Source organism: Hippocampus zosterae, chromosome 7 (assembly GCF_025434085.1).
Source record: "Hippocampus zosterae strain Florida chromosome 7, ASM2543408v3, whole genome shotgun sequence".
NCBI classification, from domain to species: domain Eukaryota; kingdom Metazoa; phylum Chordata; class Actinopteri; order Syngnathiformes; family Syngnathidae; genus Hippocampus; species Hippocampus zosterae.
The window spans coordinates 25,084,156-25,099,117 of NC_067457.1; the positions used below are offsets into that span (position 1 = coordinate 25,084,156).

The 14,962-nt window shown below is 47.9% G+C and overlaps 1 protein-coding gene across 1 annotated transcript; it reads left to right on the forward strand.

Moving 5' to 3' along the window:
- The first annotated feature begins 8,251 nt into the window (after positions 1-8,251).
- Positions 8,252-11,431, forward strand: irx1b (iroquois homeobox 1b). The gene is made up of 5 exons (XM_052071934.1): positions 8,252-8,850; positions 9,257-9,499; positions 9,679-10,450; positions 10,527-10,587; positions 11,113-11,431. The coding sequence occupies exons 1-5, from the start codon at positions 8,614-8,616 to the stop codon at positions 11,159-11,161; spliced, it is 1,362 nt and encodes a 453-aa protein (XP_051927894.1). The 5' UTR covers positions 8,252-8,613; the 3' UTR covers positions 11,162-11,431.
- The last annotated feature ends 3,531 nt before the right edge of the window (positions 11,432-14,962 follow it).

The window sequence follows — 14,962 nt, forward strand, 5'->3', positions numbered from 1 at the left end:
GAGACGTGCGCGCGCATGTTTTTAAGCGGGTAAATAACGAGGGGAATTTTCACGCATACAAAGACGGCCGCACTGCATAAAAATGCCGCTGGAAAGACAAAGAAGCATTTCGGACGTCAGACTTCAACTACCGCTAATCATAATAAGCGCACGTGTGAGGTTTTGACAGTTTAAACAACTATTACAACTCATGACTCACAGTATGATGCGGCGCATGGTAAACAATCAACACACAATGATTCAATGAGTGACTGAGCATGATTGTGTTGAGAAAGGCATTGTTGGTGAAGTTTGCGGTGTTGGAATTATTTTGCACCCGTGTACCATGTCATGAAATGTCCAAGTGAGTGCGATCGAGCTTTGGAATCACAGTAGATTAAAATTCTAATTACAAAGGTTGACATCAATAGTTTGTGATATGATTTTTTTTCCCTTGAAAGGTGTTTGCCGTAAAACTCTTGGAAAATTAACAAGCTGACAAAGCTCTATTGCACACGTTTCTTCTGCCTTCCATTCAAAAAGCAATGCGGCACATTCGTAAACTCATTTACATTCCCAACTGTCACTCACACACACACACACTTGCGCAAACATTCCCTCCATGGAGCATTCAGTCCTCATCAGTTGACACCCTGAGTTGCTCAGGTTTCAATACTCAGACTTTAAAAAAAAAAAAAGTCCCCGTCTTTCGCTCACTGTGACAGTAGGTGTTGCATACTAATGCGTGTGTGTGTGTGTGTGTGTGTGTGTGTGTGTCTCAGGGGGTTGAAACGAGGAAGTCCTCTCCCATTACTTAGTGCCCACCAGCTGGGCAGGGGCAAGGGCTACAGCAGCTAGACAGATGGTACCGTCACCCCCTGCTCTCTCACACACACACACACACACACACACACACACACACACACACACACACACGCACACACACGACTATATAAACACACAATAGTGTAACAGTGAGGATTGAGGAGGAAGTCATTAGCTCGGAAAACCACAAGATTCCTTATTGAACGAGGGGGAGGAAGAGAAGCGAAGGAGGTATAAAGATAAAGGGGGGGGGCGAGTGAAAGAGAGAGTGAGGGGGGGGGGGGGTTATCCGAAATTCAGTTCTGCTGAGGCAATCTGTCATGCTTGAAATAATTGCTCTCGTCTTGCGTGAATGAAGTGATCTGTCATCGCCCGCCGCATTAAGGCCTTAAGAACTGCCCTCGCACGCGCGCACGCACACACTCTCTCACACACACACACACACACACACCACATATGCAGTCAGAGAGCCGTGACCCTCCCAAATGCTCCAAGTGAGACGCGTGCTGCCGTGACGTTTTGAATAAACCCAATATTTCAAGAGGGAAGAAATCCGGAGACGAGGACGACGAGACGCGGCTGAAAATCTGCCCCCTCCTTCTCCATCAGTCCTAATCACTCTTTGCCTGTTCTCTGGATGTGTTTTATCAGTAAGAGTAGAGCGCCGGGCTCGGGTCTCGTTGGGTCAACATGGCACGGTCGACAATTGTAACGCGTTTTGGCTCGGCCCATGCGCCGTGTTGAATGAGAAAACAAAAAGCTGTAATTGCACTTAAACTGCTGCTCCCGGACTAATATTTGCGCAAGTGGTGAAAAGAGACATTAGTCGCATTGACTTGCGGTAAACTAGTCGGCAAGTTGAAGCTACTGATCCAGTTGTCTGATGTGTATTTCACAAAAAATTGAAAAAGGGGGTTTGACAATGACCCGATTGTCACCATACGACGAAAGGAGAATTGCAGAGTTGATAGGAGCATAGTCCGAGGAGATTTGGCATGACTCCTTCTTGTGACTGGCCTCAAGTAAGCCCTTAGAAGAACCAGAAGCTCCCCAAAATTGCGTTTCTGAATCATTTTTTGCACAGCTTTTATTATTTTGCCCGCGCTACGCTGGCACGACCGCCTGTGCTGGTTTGCACCTGCCGTTGAAACACAGATTTCAAATGCAAACTTAGCCTTGGCAAGTGGTCTCATGATGGATTATTCATATTGTGCGTGCTAAATCAAGCTAATATTGCTGGCGGAAAGCGCAAAATGAAACGCGCCGCAGATTCCGTCCGGACGCAAAGGCAGCGCGGTGGAATCGTGGTTAGCGCTCGGTTTGGCGATCTTGGCATCCCTGCATCTGAGACACCCAAGCATCTGCCGTTATGGTTTTCAAATGGATCAAAATGCAACACCGACGTATCGTTCCACTCGCAGTTCGTCTTTTGTAGGTTGCCACAATGTCTCGTGTATGGTTTACATGTGACACTCTGTCCACCGCCTGTACATACAATAGCCTGGTCACATGCCCACACTCGCCGCCTCCCCGCATCACCTCGGCGCACGCACACAGACGGTCAAATAGACATACAGTCTGTCATATTTGCGGCCGGTAAACAAGCCGTTAAAGCCGGCAAGCTGAGTAAACCGGAGACAACCGTGTGCTTAATGAAGTGGGCCGCCTCCCAGCGCAACATCTCATCATCACTCGGGCTCAAACAAAACACTCGGCTGCTAATTGGCCGAGCCGCACGGAGCCGCCGTGAGGAATGCGCGCCGACTCCCCCCCCCCCACCATCATCATCATCAGCACCATCAGCACCTGCAGCACCTCCGCTGTTGCTTCTCAAAGGCTTGACAGACTGCCGACACTCGGCGCTCAAAGTTGAAGGTGTACTTTGCTACCAACAGGTGTTTCAGTCGCAGTTTGTAGTTATTGCAAAGGTTTTATAAATCGGTCAGTAACTTTACACTGTAGCCTGTTTACATTGATAAGCAATTTGATGAGGGAGAGAGAGAGAGAAAACCCAGATTGCCCTCCCTCGCTCTGCCCTTTCGTTGGTCAGCATAAGGTTAATATTAAATGCAGAGGATCAAAGAGATATGCGAGGAAAAGGTGGAAGCAGCCCAGCATGCCAAATAGTGAGACGGCTGAATTGCTAGTCTTTGTTTTTAATTTTTTTGCACGGCATAAACAATCTATACCTGTGAGTCCAGTTCAATTGCCTGCTTGGATGTGTGGGCAGGATTTCTGTTCAAATAATAGCGGTTAAAAAGATTTGCAATTACCAGAACATCGACTCGAGTGGCCTCGGCCCGTCTTTAGCGTTTTACAGCGTGTGTGTTAGCATTTAGATTGCGGACTTTCATCAAACAGAATTGTGATTCCGAGGAATAAATATGGTGCTCTTGGTTTGGGGTTTAGTTTGACAATAAAAAGCGGACGAAAGTAATAATGTCACAGGATCGTAAACTGTGGCTCGTTGTGAAATTTGCTGCCAACGCAGGGGGGGCGACGTGTAGAGCGCTCGCGTTGGGCCGAAACTTCATAAATCATAATGTGGGCCTGTGTACAACTTGCTCACATAACTCCATTTTTTTCCTTTCTTTTGATTGAAACAGCGGCTCATTTTTGCAGCCCAAGTTTAAGGTCAGACCAACCTCGATGCAAGGGTGGAGATGTGTCGAGCGACTTTGAGCGAGTGTGGGGTTTAGGAGGAAGTTGACAGAGCTTAAGAGTGCGGAGCACACACCCAAATGGCTCGTGGTCAAAGTCTCAAAGTTACTTTGGAAAAACCCCACAGCACCACGGCGCGCAGTTCAGTTTCATGGATATGTTTGCTTTACTGTACTTTGGGGTTATTCGGGAAGGCGGGTAAGGGGGTGGATGGGGGGGGGGGGTATTTCTGACCATGATAGCCCCGACTGAGGGCGGACTTCAATTACCACCAATACTTTTTATATTGGCGGAGCTAATATTTGGTCGAAAGGGTCAAATGTGGAACAAATAACAAAAAGTAGGGGCTGTTTAATTAAAACCGAGTTGCTAGCGCGAGCTCATGCTAATCGGCCTCGATTCTCTTTAATCCCGGGGTGTTGCGCGGGGTCTGTGTCGGATGTCAAGTTCGTCTTTGCCAAAGTCATTCTCATGCCTTTATGGGCCCTGATTTGAGTTATGCTGGAAATGAAAAAGGGGACTTTCCACAAAGAGGTTCACAGAAGGTCGGATGCTCAGAGATGTTTGGTCAAAACTGAACAAGTCTGGCCACGATGACACTTTTCGACACAGTCGTTGAAAGGCGGCATTCTAGGCTTATATGGAAAGAGCCATTCACCCACCGGAAACACTCTGCAATACGGATTTTTGGTCATCCCGACAAAGTTCTGCACATTTCAATGTCAACAAATATCGATGCGGAATGCCAACTGTACGACATTGAGGCGGCGTGGTAGAATATTGCTCTGTACTCGCACGGATTAGATACAATCCCAAATCAAGTCAAAATTCTTGTTCGACATTGTCTAATCAATGATTCCACCGTGCAAAATAACGGCTCAAATAAATCATGAAAAGTCCAAGCTTGAGCGTATGAAAACTATTGACAGCAACTCTAAGTATCACTAAACTCATATGACACGTTTCGACAAAACACCGAGTTCATTGATCTAAACCTGGACTCAACTGAGCTGGATGAAAGAGAGGCCACGCCCCCTCCCAGCTCACTTCTGCTCCTGGCACTTAGCAGCTGATGAAGCGCCAGTGCAGGCAGCGGGGCCGTGGGTAGCCAATTGGTCTGAACTTTGACCCCTCCCCCTCATGACAGGGGGTGGCTGGAGGTCAAGCCTGTAAGGGATACCCTCTTTATCTGTCCCGTAGAACAGGAGCTCAAAGCTAGCCGGGGCACCCAGCCAGACTCGGGCAGTTCCCTGGGGTCCCCCACCGCATTCATACGGTCAATACGAGCCTCGGTGTTCCGTGGCCTGTGACGCTTTGACCTGAGCTAAGTATCTTTGATTTTCCCAAGGGAAGCGTCGCCCCTTTTCCTGCCAGGTGAAATAAACAGAGCACAAAGAGCTCTCACAGGCCACACCTTTTGCGTTCTAATTCCTCCATCTTGGCGATCCGAGCCACTTCTCGAGCTCATCCTTCCCTCAGTCAAGGACTTCGGAGGGGTTTGCCCGCGTAACGCCGCCGCTCTTTGAGGTTAGTCATTGAGGTCGGCACTGCTGCATGAAGCCGACCGGTCCGCCTTATAAGGGCTAACTTTTCAACCCGCGCACGCACACCCACGTCCCTCGCCTCCCACACCTCTCTTTAATGTCAAGCTATTGTTTTTAACGGCATTATAACGGTATCATTCCGCTCCCGCTGAGAACAACAAAGACAAGAAACGGCAAATCCGAGAACACAGCCCCGCGCACGCGTGAGTGTGCCCTGTTTGCGTGTGCGCGAGTTCTTTAAAGCAATGCTAATGGGCCCCTAAGAAGCATTCAAGTGACCCCTACTGTAACAAAAGAGTTAATAATCCGTTTAGAAAACAATCAGATTGCTATCCATGAGAAAAGCCCCCCCGCTAAGTCTTTTTGGAGAGGAGGGAATTCACCCTACCCGATTTTTTTTTTTTTTAAAGTCAGCAATCTTGTTGAACATGGCTTGTTTTCATCGCTCTCTGAATGGGGAATGATGGAACGGCATTTAACGGCGATGGAAAAGCGGTCGCCATTTCACAAGCAGGGCTGATTCAAAGTGACCCCTCCCGGATATCCCGTCATTTGCATCATGACTCTAGTATGACTTGTCTACGTCTTACGGTGTTTATTTTACAATTCCCCCAAAATGATTTGCATTTAATGAAAATGGCGTTGGCAGAGATCCAATTTCAGATCTTGTTTCAATATATTTCATATCAGTATCTTGAAATACAAAAGGTGCACCCTAGTCCATATTCTCCCAAATTTTTGCACTCGATAACACGGTCGAAGGCAAGCTCACACATACGACAACCACTCTCCTTGCACAAAGACCAAAATAAAACAAATTAGAGGTGAATCAGCAAAATCCGTCCACACAACAAACGCATTCCGGTGTGGTTGAATCCTCATTGTTTCCACTTTGCATCGGTTAAATTGCAGCCAAAACACAAGGCTTGGTTGCCATTTTTTTATTTACCTCACTGAAAAAGGGCCCAGGAGGAAATGAGCAGCGCGAGTGGATTGCGCGACTTCATTCGAACGCGTCCGAATGTAAGTTATTCCTTTGTCTGCGCGCGGCTAATAGCGGGGAATGGCTTTCAAATGGAGTCAAGCTGCCTCCGGAGATCCCTCAATCCACCGTCGCCATAAAGAGAGGTCTGAGGCCAGTCTAAATATTTGGTAGTCTTAGCAGGTTCATGTTAAAAAGACGCACAAATGCACCCGCGCGCGCACACTCACACCCGACGCGCACACACTGTGAATGCAAAAGCGGGCCTCGGCTGTGAAGTTGAATGGCATAGCTCAAAGCCTTCCTCCCCCCTGAACCCCCCCCCCCGCCCCCCCACCCCGGTCCCCTTTTCTCTCTCTCTCTCTCTCTCTCTCTAAACCGCCAAAACCATTCTCCCCCCTTTTCTCCAGCTCAGAGGAATTCATTAACTGCCTCTCCACAGAGACACTATGGAAATCGGGCGGCTACAAAGGCAGAGAGAGAAAGAGAGAGCGATGGAGAGAGAGAGGGAGAGAGAGAGGCAGAGGGAGAGAGGGCGGGAGGCTAGGCTGCGTGTTGAATGGGGTTATATTATCCTATTAGATGGTGGATATGTCTCCTTTCCCTCCCTGTCATGAAAAAAACAACATCAATTTTGAGTGAGAAACAAGCCAGAGAGACAGAGAGAGAGAGAGAGAGAGAGAGAGAGAGAGAGAGAGAGAGAGAGGAAGGAAATGCTGAGAGTGTTTAACGTTGCTCTTTTATCGGGCTGAAATGGAGAGTCCCCTGGCTCCATTTACCTTGGCAATGAGGAAAGGGCCACTCTCTCCATGAATGCCATTTAAAATGCCATGGAGATTAAGCATCCTCTCTTTAGATTTCTCTTTCGCGCTGTCTCTCTCTCCCTTTCTCACACGCACATCACGATATGCATTTCGGAAAACAGCTTTGAGCTGCACAAGTGCCCTATGGCGCTTCGGAGAAAGGAAACGGCACATGAGTGGACCATCACTTAGCCCGAGTGGGCTTTAAGCACAGTAATGAAATCATTAGACCTCCCCGCCTCTCCCTCCTCTCCTCCCCTCTCATCTCGCTCGCTCACTTTCTCAGCTCATGGGGGGTGGGGGAGGAGGGGGGGGGGGATCCAGGATGATGATGAATCTGTATTTACGGGGATGGAGTAATTACACGACTAACCTCTGAGGGAAGCCAGGAGGGCCACAGGCCAGTGAGCGGGGCGCTACCTCATTAGCACCGCCCGAGTGCTTGGAGTGTGTAATGCGCACGTGGGCTCGCATAAGAATTGTGGGGTTCAAACCTGTTCATGAGAAAGCAACAAGCAAGCTCGCTGCCTGTATCCTTCATCACTGCACTTTCTCCGACCATCGTGTACGCTCACGTTCAAATATCCGTCGCTTTGTCGATGAACACGCGCGAAGCCCGAGTAGAAAAGAGCCCAGATTCATTAAGAGGCTTCAAGATGCTTATCGCCACGACTACTTGAAACATGCTGAAAGAGTTTTATATCGAGCCAAATATTACACTCTTGTTTTTCATCATAAAAAATAAAAGATTTTATGTGGGGGGGGGGGCGCTGTCATGGATGAATGACATTTCAGTGGGGAAAGTCGATTTGAGATACGAGTGTGGTCGCGTGGCATTGTGGTCACTGAGTGATTTGTCTGCAGCATCACGTCTTAAAACAACAGGCCTTTCTTCTCCGTCAGCATCTGTCACGTTCCACTTCTGAGCGCCGCGCTATCTTATCCTCCCGATCTCCATCAATCCCATCCGTCCCCCCCGGTATCCACCCTCTGAAAATATGCTCCGGTGACTTCCGTCGATAATCGCCCACATTCCTCCTGGACCTGGCCGACCATATCAATGACCTGCCGGTCCCATCTGCCTGCCAGAGGCTGAATCCGAGTGTCCAAATACAGCGAGGATCAGCTGTCGCACGTGCGTAGAGCGCGCACAAGAGAGCAAAAGGTGCACCTTGTCCCACACTTCATGCACGTTTTTCATCGTTGCTCATTTTAATTGCCGTACTTAACCGAGACGTTTTCGGCCTCTCTGATTTCTAGTTGGACACGAGGAGCACCAGCAATGTGACAAATAACAGGTGGCGCATTTCTCACGCCACTAATAAAGAGGCAAATGGAACGCACACTTCACAGGGCCCTCCTCTCGATGACCATATTGTAGACGGTTAAAAAAATAGAGCAGGCGCGCGCGCGCACACACACGCGCAGAGTCACACTCGGACTCAGGCACGAGCGCACACACCCACCACAAGCCACCCACGACCTGGGCTAACCAATGCACTAATCGCCTGCCCTGGGCATAGGAGGAGCTTGGAGCTTAAGTAGGCTGCCAATCAGTCAGTCGGCTCCACATCCAGAAAGCTCCTTGCGGCCAAACGCGCGCATCACTCCGCACTCGGCGTGCCAAAGTGGGGCTTTGACTAGGGAGTGTTAGAAGCGCGCAAAGTGGAAGCTCGACTCTGGTGATCGAGACACCTTTTTTTTTTAATTATTATTTTGAGCGTCTTCCATTATCTATTTGGGAATTTTCTCTCTTTTTCCCCCCCGCACACCTCCCACCGCCTTCTCTCGTCGCCATTCGGGAGAGATTTTATTGGACATGGCTTTCCCTCAACTGGGGTACCCCCAGTTCCTCAACGCCGCTCACGAGGTGTACTCGAGCGAACGCTCGGCCTCTAGCCGGGAAGGAAGCGGCGAAAGCGGCGTGAGCTCGTCCGCGACGGCCGCTGCCGTGGGCTCCATGCTGGGGATGTACGGGAGCCCATGGGCGGCCCCCAACTACAGTGCCTTTCTGCCGTACAGCGGAGCACCGGACCTCGCCCTCATCTCTCAAATGGTAAGACTTGTTACATAACTCAAGTGACAAGGTTCATGAATTTCATTCATTTTCCGACACTGGTGTCAAATTAAATGCGAACGAATTAGCAAAAGTATGATTGCAACGATTGCACTTGGATTTTTATTTGATCCAAAAGCAGTTTCAAACATCGAAAGTGTTTTCATTTATGCTGAACTTTACCTGAACGAATTATTTTCTTACACGCAATAGACCAAAAAAAAACCCCAGTTATGTCTAATATTGCAAAATGGCATCGAGAAACATTAGCTCAATTATGTTCGGACACCTTCACAAACAATTATCGTTATTATTCTTATTAATGCCATTCAACTAAAATGATTGGCACACAATATAAATGCTCCCCACCGCCAAGAATTTGTCCCTTCTGTGCTCCCAATTTCAGGGCTCTCAGTACGAGTTAAAGGACAGCCCCGGTTCCCACCCGGGCTCTCTACCTGTGCACGCCGCTCAAGGTTTCTACCCGTACGGACAGTACCCGTACGGCGACCCGTCGAGAGCCAAGACCGCCACACGAGAGACCACCAGCACCTTGAAGGCCTGGCTGCAGGAGCACCAGAAAAACCCGTACCCCACCAAAGGGGAGAAGATCATGCTTGCGATCATTACCAGGATGACACTCACACAGGTGTATTTCAAAATAGAAAATGTAGCTCTTAGTAGACAAGCGCAATGCCATTTTTTCCCAAATGCTCCTGAAGGTGCTTATAATGATTTTTTTCCAAATAGCAGGCCAAATTCCACCGGCGTTCGGAGGAATCAATTTCATTGATCGGGGGCCTAATAAAAGTTGTTTGGGAATTGCAGGTATCCACGTGGTTTGCAAACGCACGCAGGCGTCTGAAGAAGGAGAATAAGGTGACGTGGGGGCGCAGCGCCGAGGACCGCGACGGACGCATCTTCAGCAGCGACAACGAGGACGAGCAAGGCAAGAACGGCAGCGACGACGACGACGAAGACGAGGAGATCGACTTGGAAACGGTCGAGATCGAAAGAGCCGAGGAGCCGCGCGCCGCAGCGGAGCAGGGCTGCAGGAAGGGGGAGAAGGAGTCGGACGCGGCCGGCACGGAGGCCTCGACGGAGCCTCGGAGCTCGGAGAGCACCAGGACGCTTTCCGCGGACGCGACTATTTCGCTCCATAAGGCCGAGCCGGCTGTCAAAGCGGCGGATCGCTCCCCCGGCAGACAGGAGTGCCAGAGACCGCCGCAGAGCAAACCCAAAATCTGGTCCCTGGCCGAGACCGCCGCGGCACCGGACAGCTCGCACAAAGCCTGCCACGCCGCACACGCGCACCGCCCGGCTTTGGCGCCCGCCGCCGGACACCCGGCGCTGCTCCCGGGTCATGGGATATACACGTGCCAGATCGGAAAACTGCACAACTGGGCCAACGCGGCTTTTCTCAACGCCAACTCGCTCTTGAACATGAGGTCACTCCTCGGAGGGGCGCAGGGCGGACATCTGCCCGTGCGCGGACCCGCGCCCCCCGCGCGTCATGACGCGCGGCCCGGACACGGGACTTCGGGGACGGAAGACGACAGTGACGGAGACTCGTCTGGAAGCTTTAGTCCGAAACGAGACGGTACGACGACCGGACACGATTACGAGTGCGTTGCGTCAATTCACAAATCAATGTTTTAGTTTTTTTTTTTTTCCAGATGAAGACAGCGACCACAGGCCGGAGTCGCTCAGGTCTCCATTCCGGCTCATCGCGGACAGGTAAACGCCAAACGCATTCGACGCTCTCCGCTTGGATTTCTTGCTCAATGAACCCTCAAGCAGGGGGGGGGGGGGGGTAAACACCGTTACACCCGACCGGCCGCGGAGGCTGAGCTCCGAGCACATAAATCATGTGATTGAGAGGCCACTTTAACGCCTCGTCAGGCAGCAGCAGGCTGCAGAGCCCCGCGGGGCCTCCCGAGTTATCTCCGAGGCGGGTCATTTAAATAATCTGCAGCCGTTTATTCACGCCTCCCCCGAGTGAATGCAGCCAATGCATGTCAAAGGAAAACGCTGATAGCAGGAATGTAGAAAGACTTTGAAGCGCATTTCAGGAGTCTTTTCCTTTTTCATTAACAGGAATGGGAGTCGATCCCGCCCATTAAATTGAACACACAATTCATGTGCACACATTTTAGAATTAGCTTTCGTTTTTTTTCCTGAAATTGTGCATTATTTGCAATTCAGTAACTGTCACTTGCAATTCTTATATTTCCTTTTTTTCTCTCCCACCCCCCCCAACAGATCTCACCATGGCACGGCAACACAGAGAGCTCTCACATCAACATTATGAAAATACTAACCAACTTTAAAAAAAAAAACATTTATTTAACTGAGAACAATTTAACAAAGACTATTTTTGTCAGGGCAACCTGCTAGAGTGTTACCGTTTAGGCTATACTTGTAAAAGATGTTTTCTTGTCACAGATTCGCTTGTACCTCTCATTTATGGATGTTCTTTTATTCCGTATTTTTTTTTGGAAAATTGTAAATACAGGATATGAATTTGTCTTGAAAGAATATATTTTTTGGAAACTAAATAAATGTCATTATAGTCATTTATTATTGGGGGGAAAAATGGCTTGGACTAATTTGAAGTGGGGAGTAAATGCCTACGAGTGTGTGTGTGTGTGTGTGTGTGTGTGTGTGTGTGTGTGTGTGTGTGTGTGTGTGTGTATCAAAGTGTGGTCCAAAATTCACAAAACAATGCTATTTATTGAAAAGTTTCATCATTGTTTTGAAAATTGACATTTATGACGATTTATTCAAGAATGGTAATTTAGATCCTCTGATACGTTTTACAATATCTGCTTGACATATTGGCAGCATTTGCCTGATTATTAATCACAGCTTCGTTGTTAGCGTCGCATGCCGTTTGCCAACAAAGCCATCTGGCGGTAACCCCCTTCTTGCAAGAAGGGTCCTGAAAAGCTGTCCTTTCTCCAAAATTCACATGCCGAAGCCAGCCACTCGGAAGTCCCAGCAAGCACTCTGGAAATTGAAAATGAAGATTTCCAGGACCTGGCGGACCCGCGCCTGTGCTTTCAGCTCGGCCCCTTTTTAAGCTTTAATGTTGGATTACGGCCCCCTCGGTGGCACCGCTGCTTTACTTCTGAAATATGGATCAGAAAGCAGGAAAGGCCATTGGCCAGGGGGTGGGGGGTTTGAGGGGGGCGCAGGCCTGGTGGGTTGTGTGTCACTCCAACTCATCTTTGACGTTCAAGGGCCTCGAATAGCGGGGGTGGAGAGAAAGATAGAAAAAGGTAGGGGGTCTTAGAGCTGTCTAGCATGAAAGCTGCGGCTCCAACTTGGATGTAAGCATGGCTTATGATTGAGGGACCCGCTAGCGTCCCTCCCCTGCCCCGGGGAGTGGTGGGGCGGGACTGTAAAGCCACTTCTACATGACCACAAAATTGCGTGGAGTGTAGAGCCGAATGTGACATTACTGATGGTTTTTTTCAGAGGAGAAAACTTTTTGAAAGGAGAAATCATACTAATTCGGTTATTTCTGACGGGTATAACGTGTACGGATACACAAGTGGACAAAGTGGATGGGAACAGGATAGTTTGGGCATCATAGCTTAGGCTGCTGCCCCCGCGACCCGATCTTGATTGAGTGAAAGAAAACGAGTTTGGATGCACACATGGCTGTATTTACGCGCAAAAGTGGCAGATAAGATGACAACAAAACGCACAACGATAAGGGTTGAAAATGATACATTGCGGAATAAAAGGCTCAATGAAAATCAGTCACTACAGAAGGATCTTCAAGGATGCTAACGGGCACGATACGAATTTCATGTGGACTTTCATGCACCCTCAACTCTGACCCAAGCGAGAACACAATTGGGCTTGAGGGCTTCAGACTGCTTTGGTCCACCTTTGGAACTAAATCATTCTATCTGTGGACAAATGTATCCAAAAGATCCATGCCGAAAACTTGTGCCAACAACACTTTACGTTGGGCTCCACGCCGTCTTTAGCGTGCATCAACTTCAAATCATGTACGCGTTTGTGACGGATGCCAGGAAGTAATTTCATAGCTTTATGGTAGATCAAACTGATATGAGTACATTCTTGTCAAGAGCAAAAAAATGTCATCCATCAAACAAACGGCAAAAAACGTGCACTGCCTAAAGTTCCCTTTTAAAATACTAATCTTAGTCAAGGGACACTTATAAGGATAAGAGTGACTACAACGTATCTCAAGAGTGTTTAGCGTATGGTCTTTAAAAGTGATTCAATTTTTGTTCCCCCCCCACCACAGAAATAAATAAACAAATCACTCTCCAAGTACCACCATCAATCACCAACATGTCTAATTGTTCATCGAAAACAAGACAGAGGTTTTATGGCTAAAAGGCATTCCAGTCTAGGCAATTATTGTGAGCCATGATAGCCATTTGCACAGTTCGAACATTAACAACACTGAAATCAAGTATGTTGGACGATGATTTAATTAAAATCTATTACACATAAAAAAAAACTAGGCGTGGATACATTTTGGAAACAAAGAGCTGTCAAAGAATAAAGGAAACTGTATTGTACTGTGCCAAGTTAAATACAACTGAATTGTACTTAAAACTGACTGACCAAAAGTTAAAAATATACAATAAAATAAATAGACTGTGTGCATGGTCAAAAGCTTCATCATTCTAATGTTTTGTATTTCATGTTTTAATCTTGTTAGTGGTATTTATATTCAATTTAGTGAGTCATACTGCTGCACTTGCTTGGCCACCTTGACGTGATTGACTTCACCATGCTATCATACAAAGTTGACATTTGAATACTGTACAGCACATGCTTCTTTTTTTTTTTTCATTTTTAGCTTACCGTTTATTTGAGAGATGGCGTGTTTACTGCTAACAATGACGAGATAGTGGCTTGAAATATGTTACAAACAAAATATTTTGTCATTGTATCTACATTTAAAATTGGCTCCGATTGTTATATTGATTTACTATTTGGCAACCACATTTCCGATAATTGTGACAAACCTGTAGAGGCTAAAAAAAAAAAAAAACAACTAAAATAAGAATAATAATTAAATGTTATGATGAGAGCTCCTTTGTAAAAAAAACAACAACAAATGCTTGCTTCTCTAAAAGCAAACACAGAACAAGACTCGAGCAGACATTTATGCCGGTCTGGTAGATCCAATCGGTCCACGGACAAGGAGCGACTGGATCAGAACACAAGCGAGAATAAACAGCGCACCCTAGCTGTCGAGAGCAACAGAGAGATGGCGCAGGGAGAGTTGTCATTGATGTGAGAACAACATGGAAGGGAGCCAGACACTTGAGGCCATTTTCACTTCCTCTGCCAAATCTGACAGACTGCTATCGGCACGGCTGAGGAGAATATTAGCCACTCTCAGTCTCTCACATACGCAGCTCCCTTTTTATTTTCCCCGCGCTTCATACCAGCCAGATCGAGCGACTGTCCCCTTCCAAGAACCCAAACAATATGTCATTCTTTCAAACTTGGATATCAGTGAGCGTTTGCGCGATGGCGTTGAAAATGACATCAAATAGGCCCTTTCATCGCTTACACCGCATGTCCAAAAACAAGTTGCGCTATGAAAGGAGGAACAATTAAAAACAAAAAAAACAAAGTGAGCAGATCCAATATTTGATTAGCGTTTCCTGGCTGGAGCTGCGAGAAACTTCTTCAAGTTCACACTACGTGACAGTTGTTCGTCATCCAACCTGCGCGGAAACTTTTCAAAAGTGGTGCATGCTGGGAAAGAACGAGCAGTGAGGGGGGAAGAAAAAAAAAAGGGACACCGCCGCGCATTGGGATTGCGAGCGTTCTCTGCGGAGTTTTCGGGGGTTGTTGCGAGCCCCTCAAACTCTCAGTGTGAATCAAGTCTTCATTGGCGCTTTAGTATTCGTATATGGGCTCTTTGGTGAATTCTAATCCCTATTAAAGAGGCAGATTATCGAGGGGATTTGTCTTTGATTCTCCCGTCCCGCTGCTCTTTTTCTGTCAGCGTCTCCCTCTCGGCCCGTATCCTTTCCCTCGTTTCCTTTCTCTCCGCGCTGATGGGATGGTCACGGACTGAACAATGATGGCTTCCATGTGTCGGCGG

Excerpts from the sequence above, each read along its gene's own strand:
- irx1b (XM_052071934.1), top strand. The coding sequence starts at position 8,614 with ATGGCTTTCCCTCAACTGGGGTACCCCCAGTTCCTCAACGCCGCTCAC. Across the intron at positions 9,500-9,678 it reads CCAGGATGACACTCACACAG|GTATCCACGTGGTTTGCAAA; the intron begins GTGTATTTCAAA and ends TGGGAATTGCAG. Across the intron at positions 10,451-10,526 it reads CTTTAGTCCGAAACGAGACG|ATGAAGACAGCGACCACAGG; the intron begins GTACGACGACCG and ends TTTTTTTTCCAG.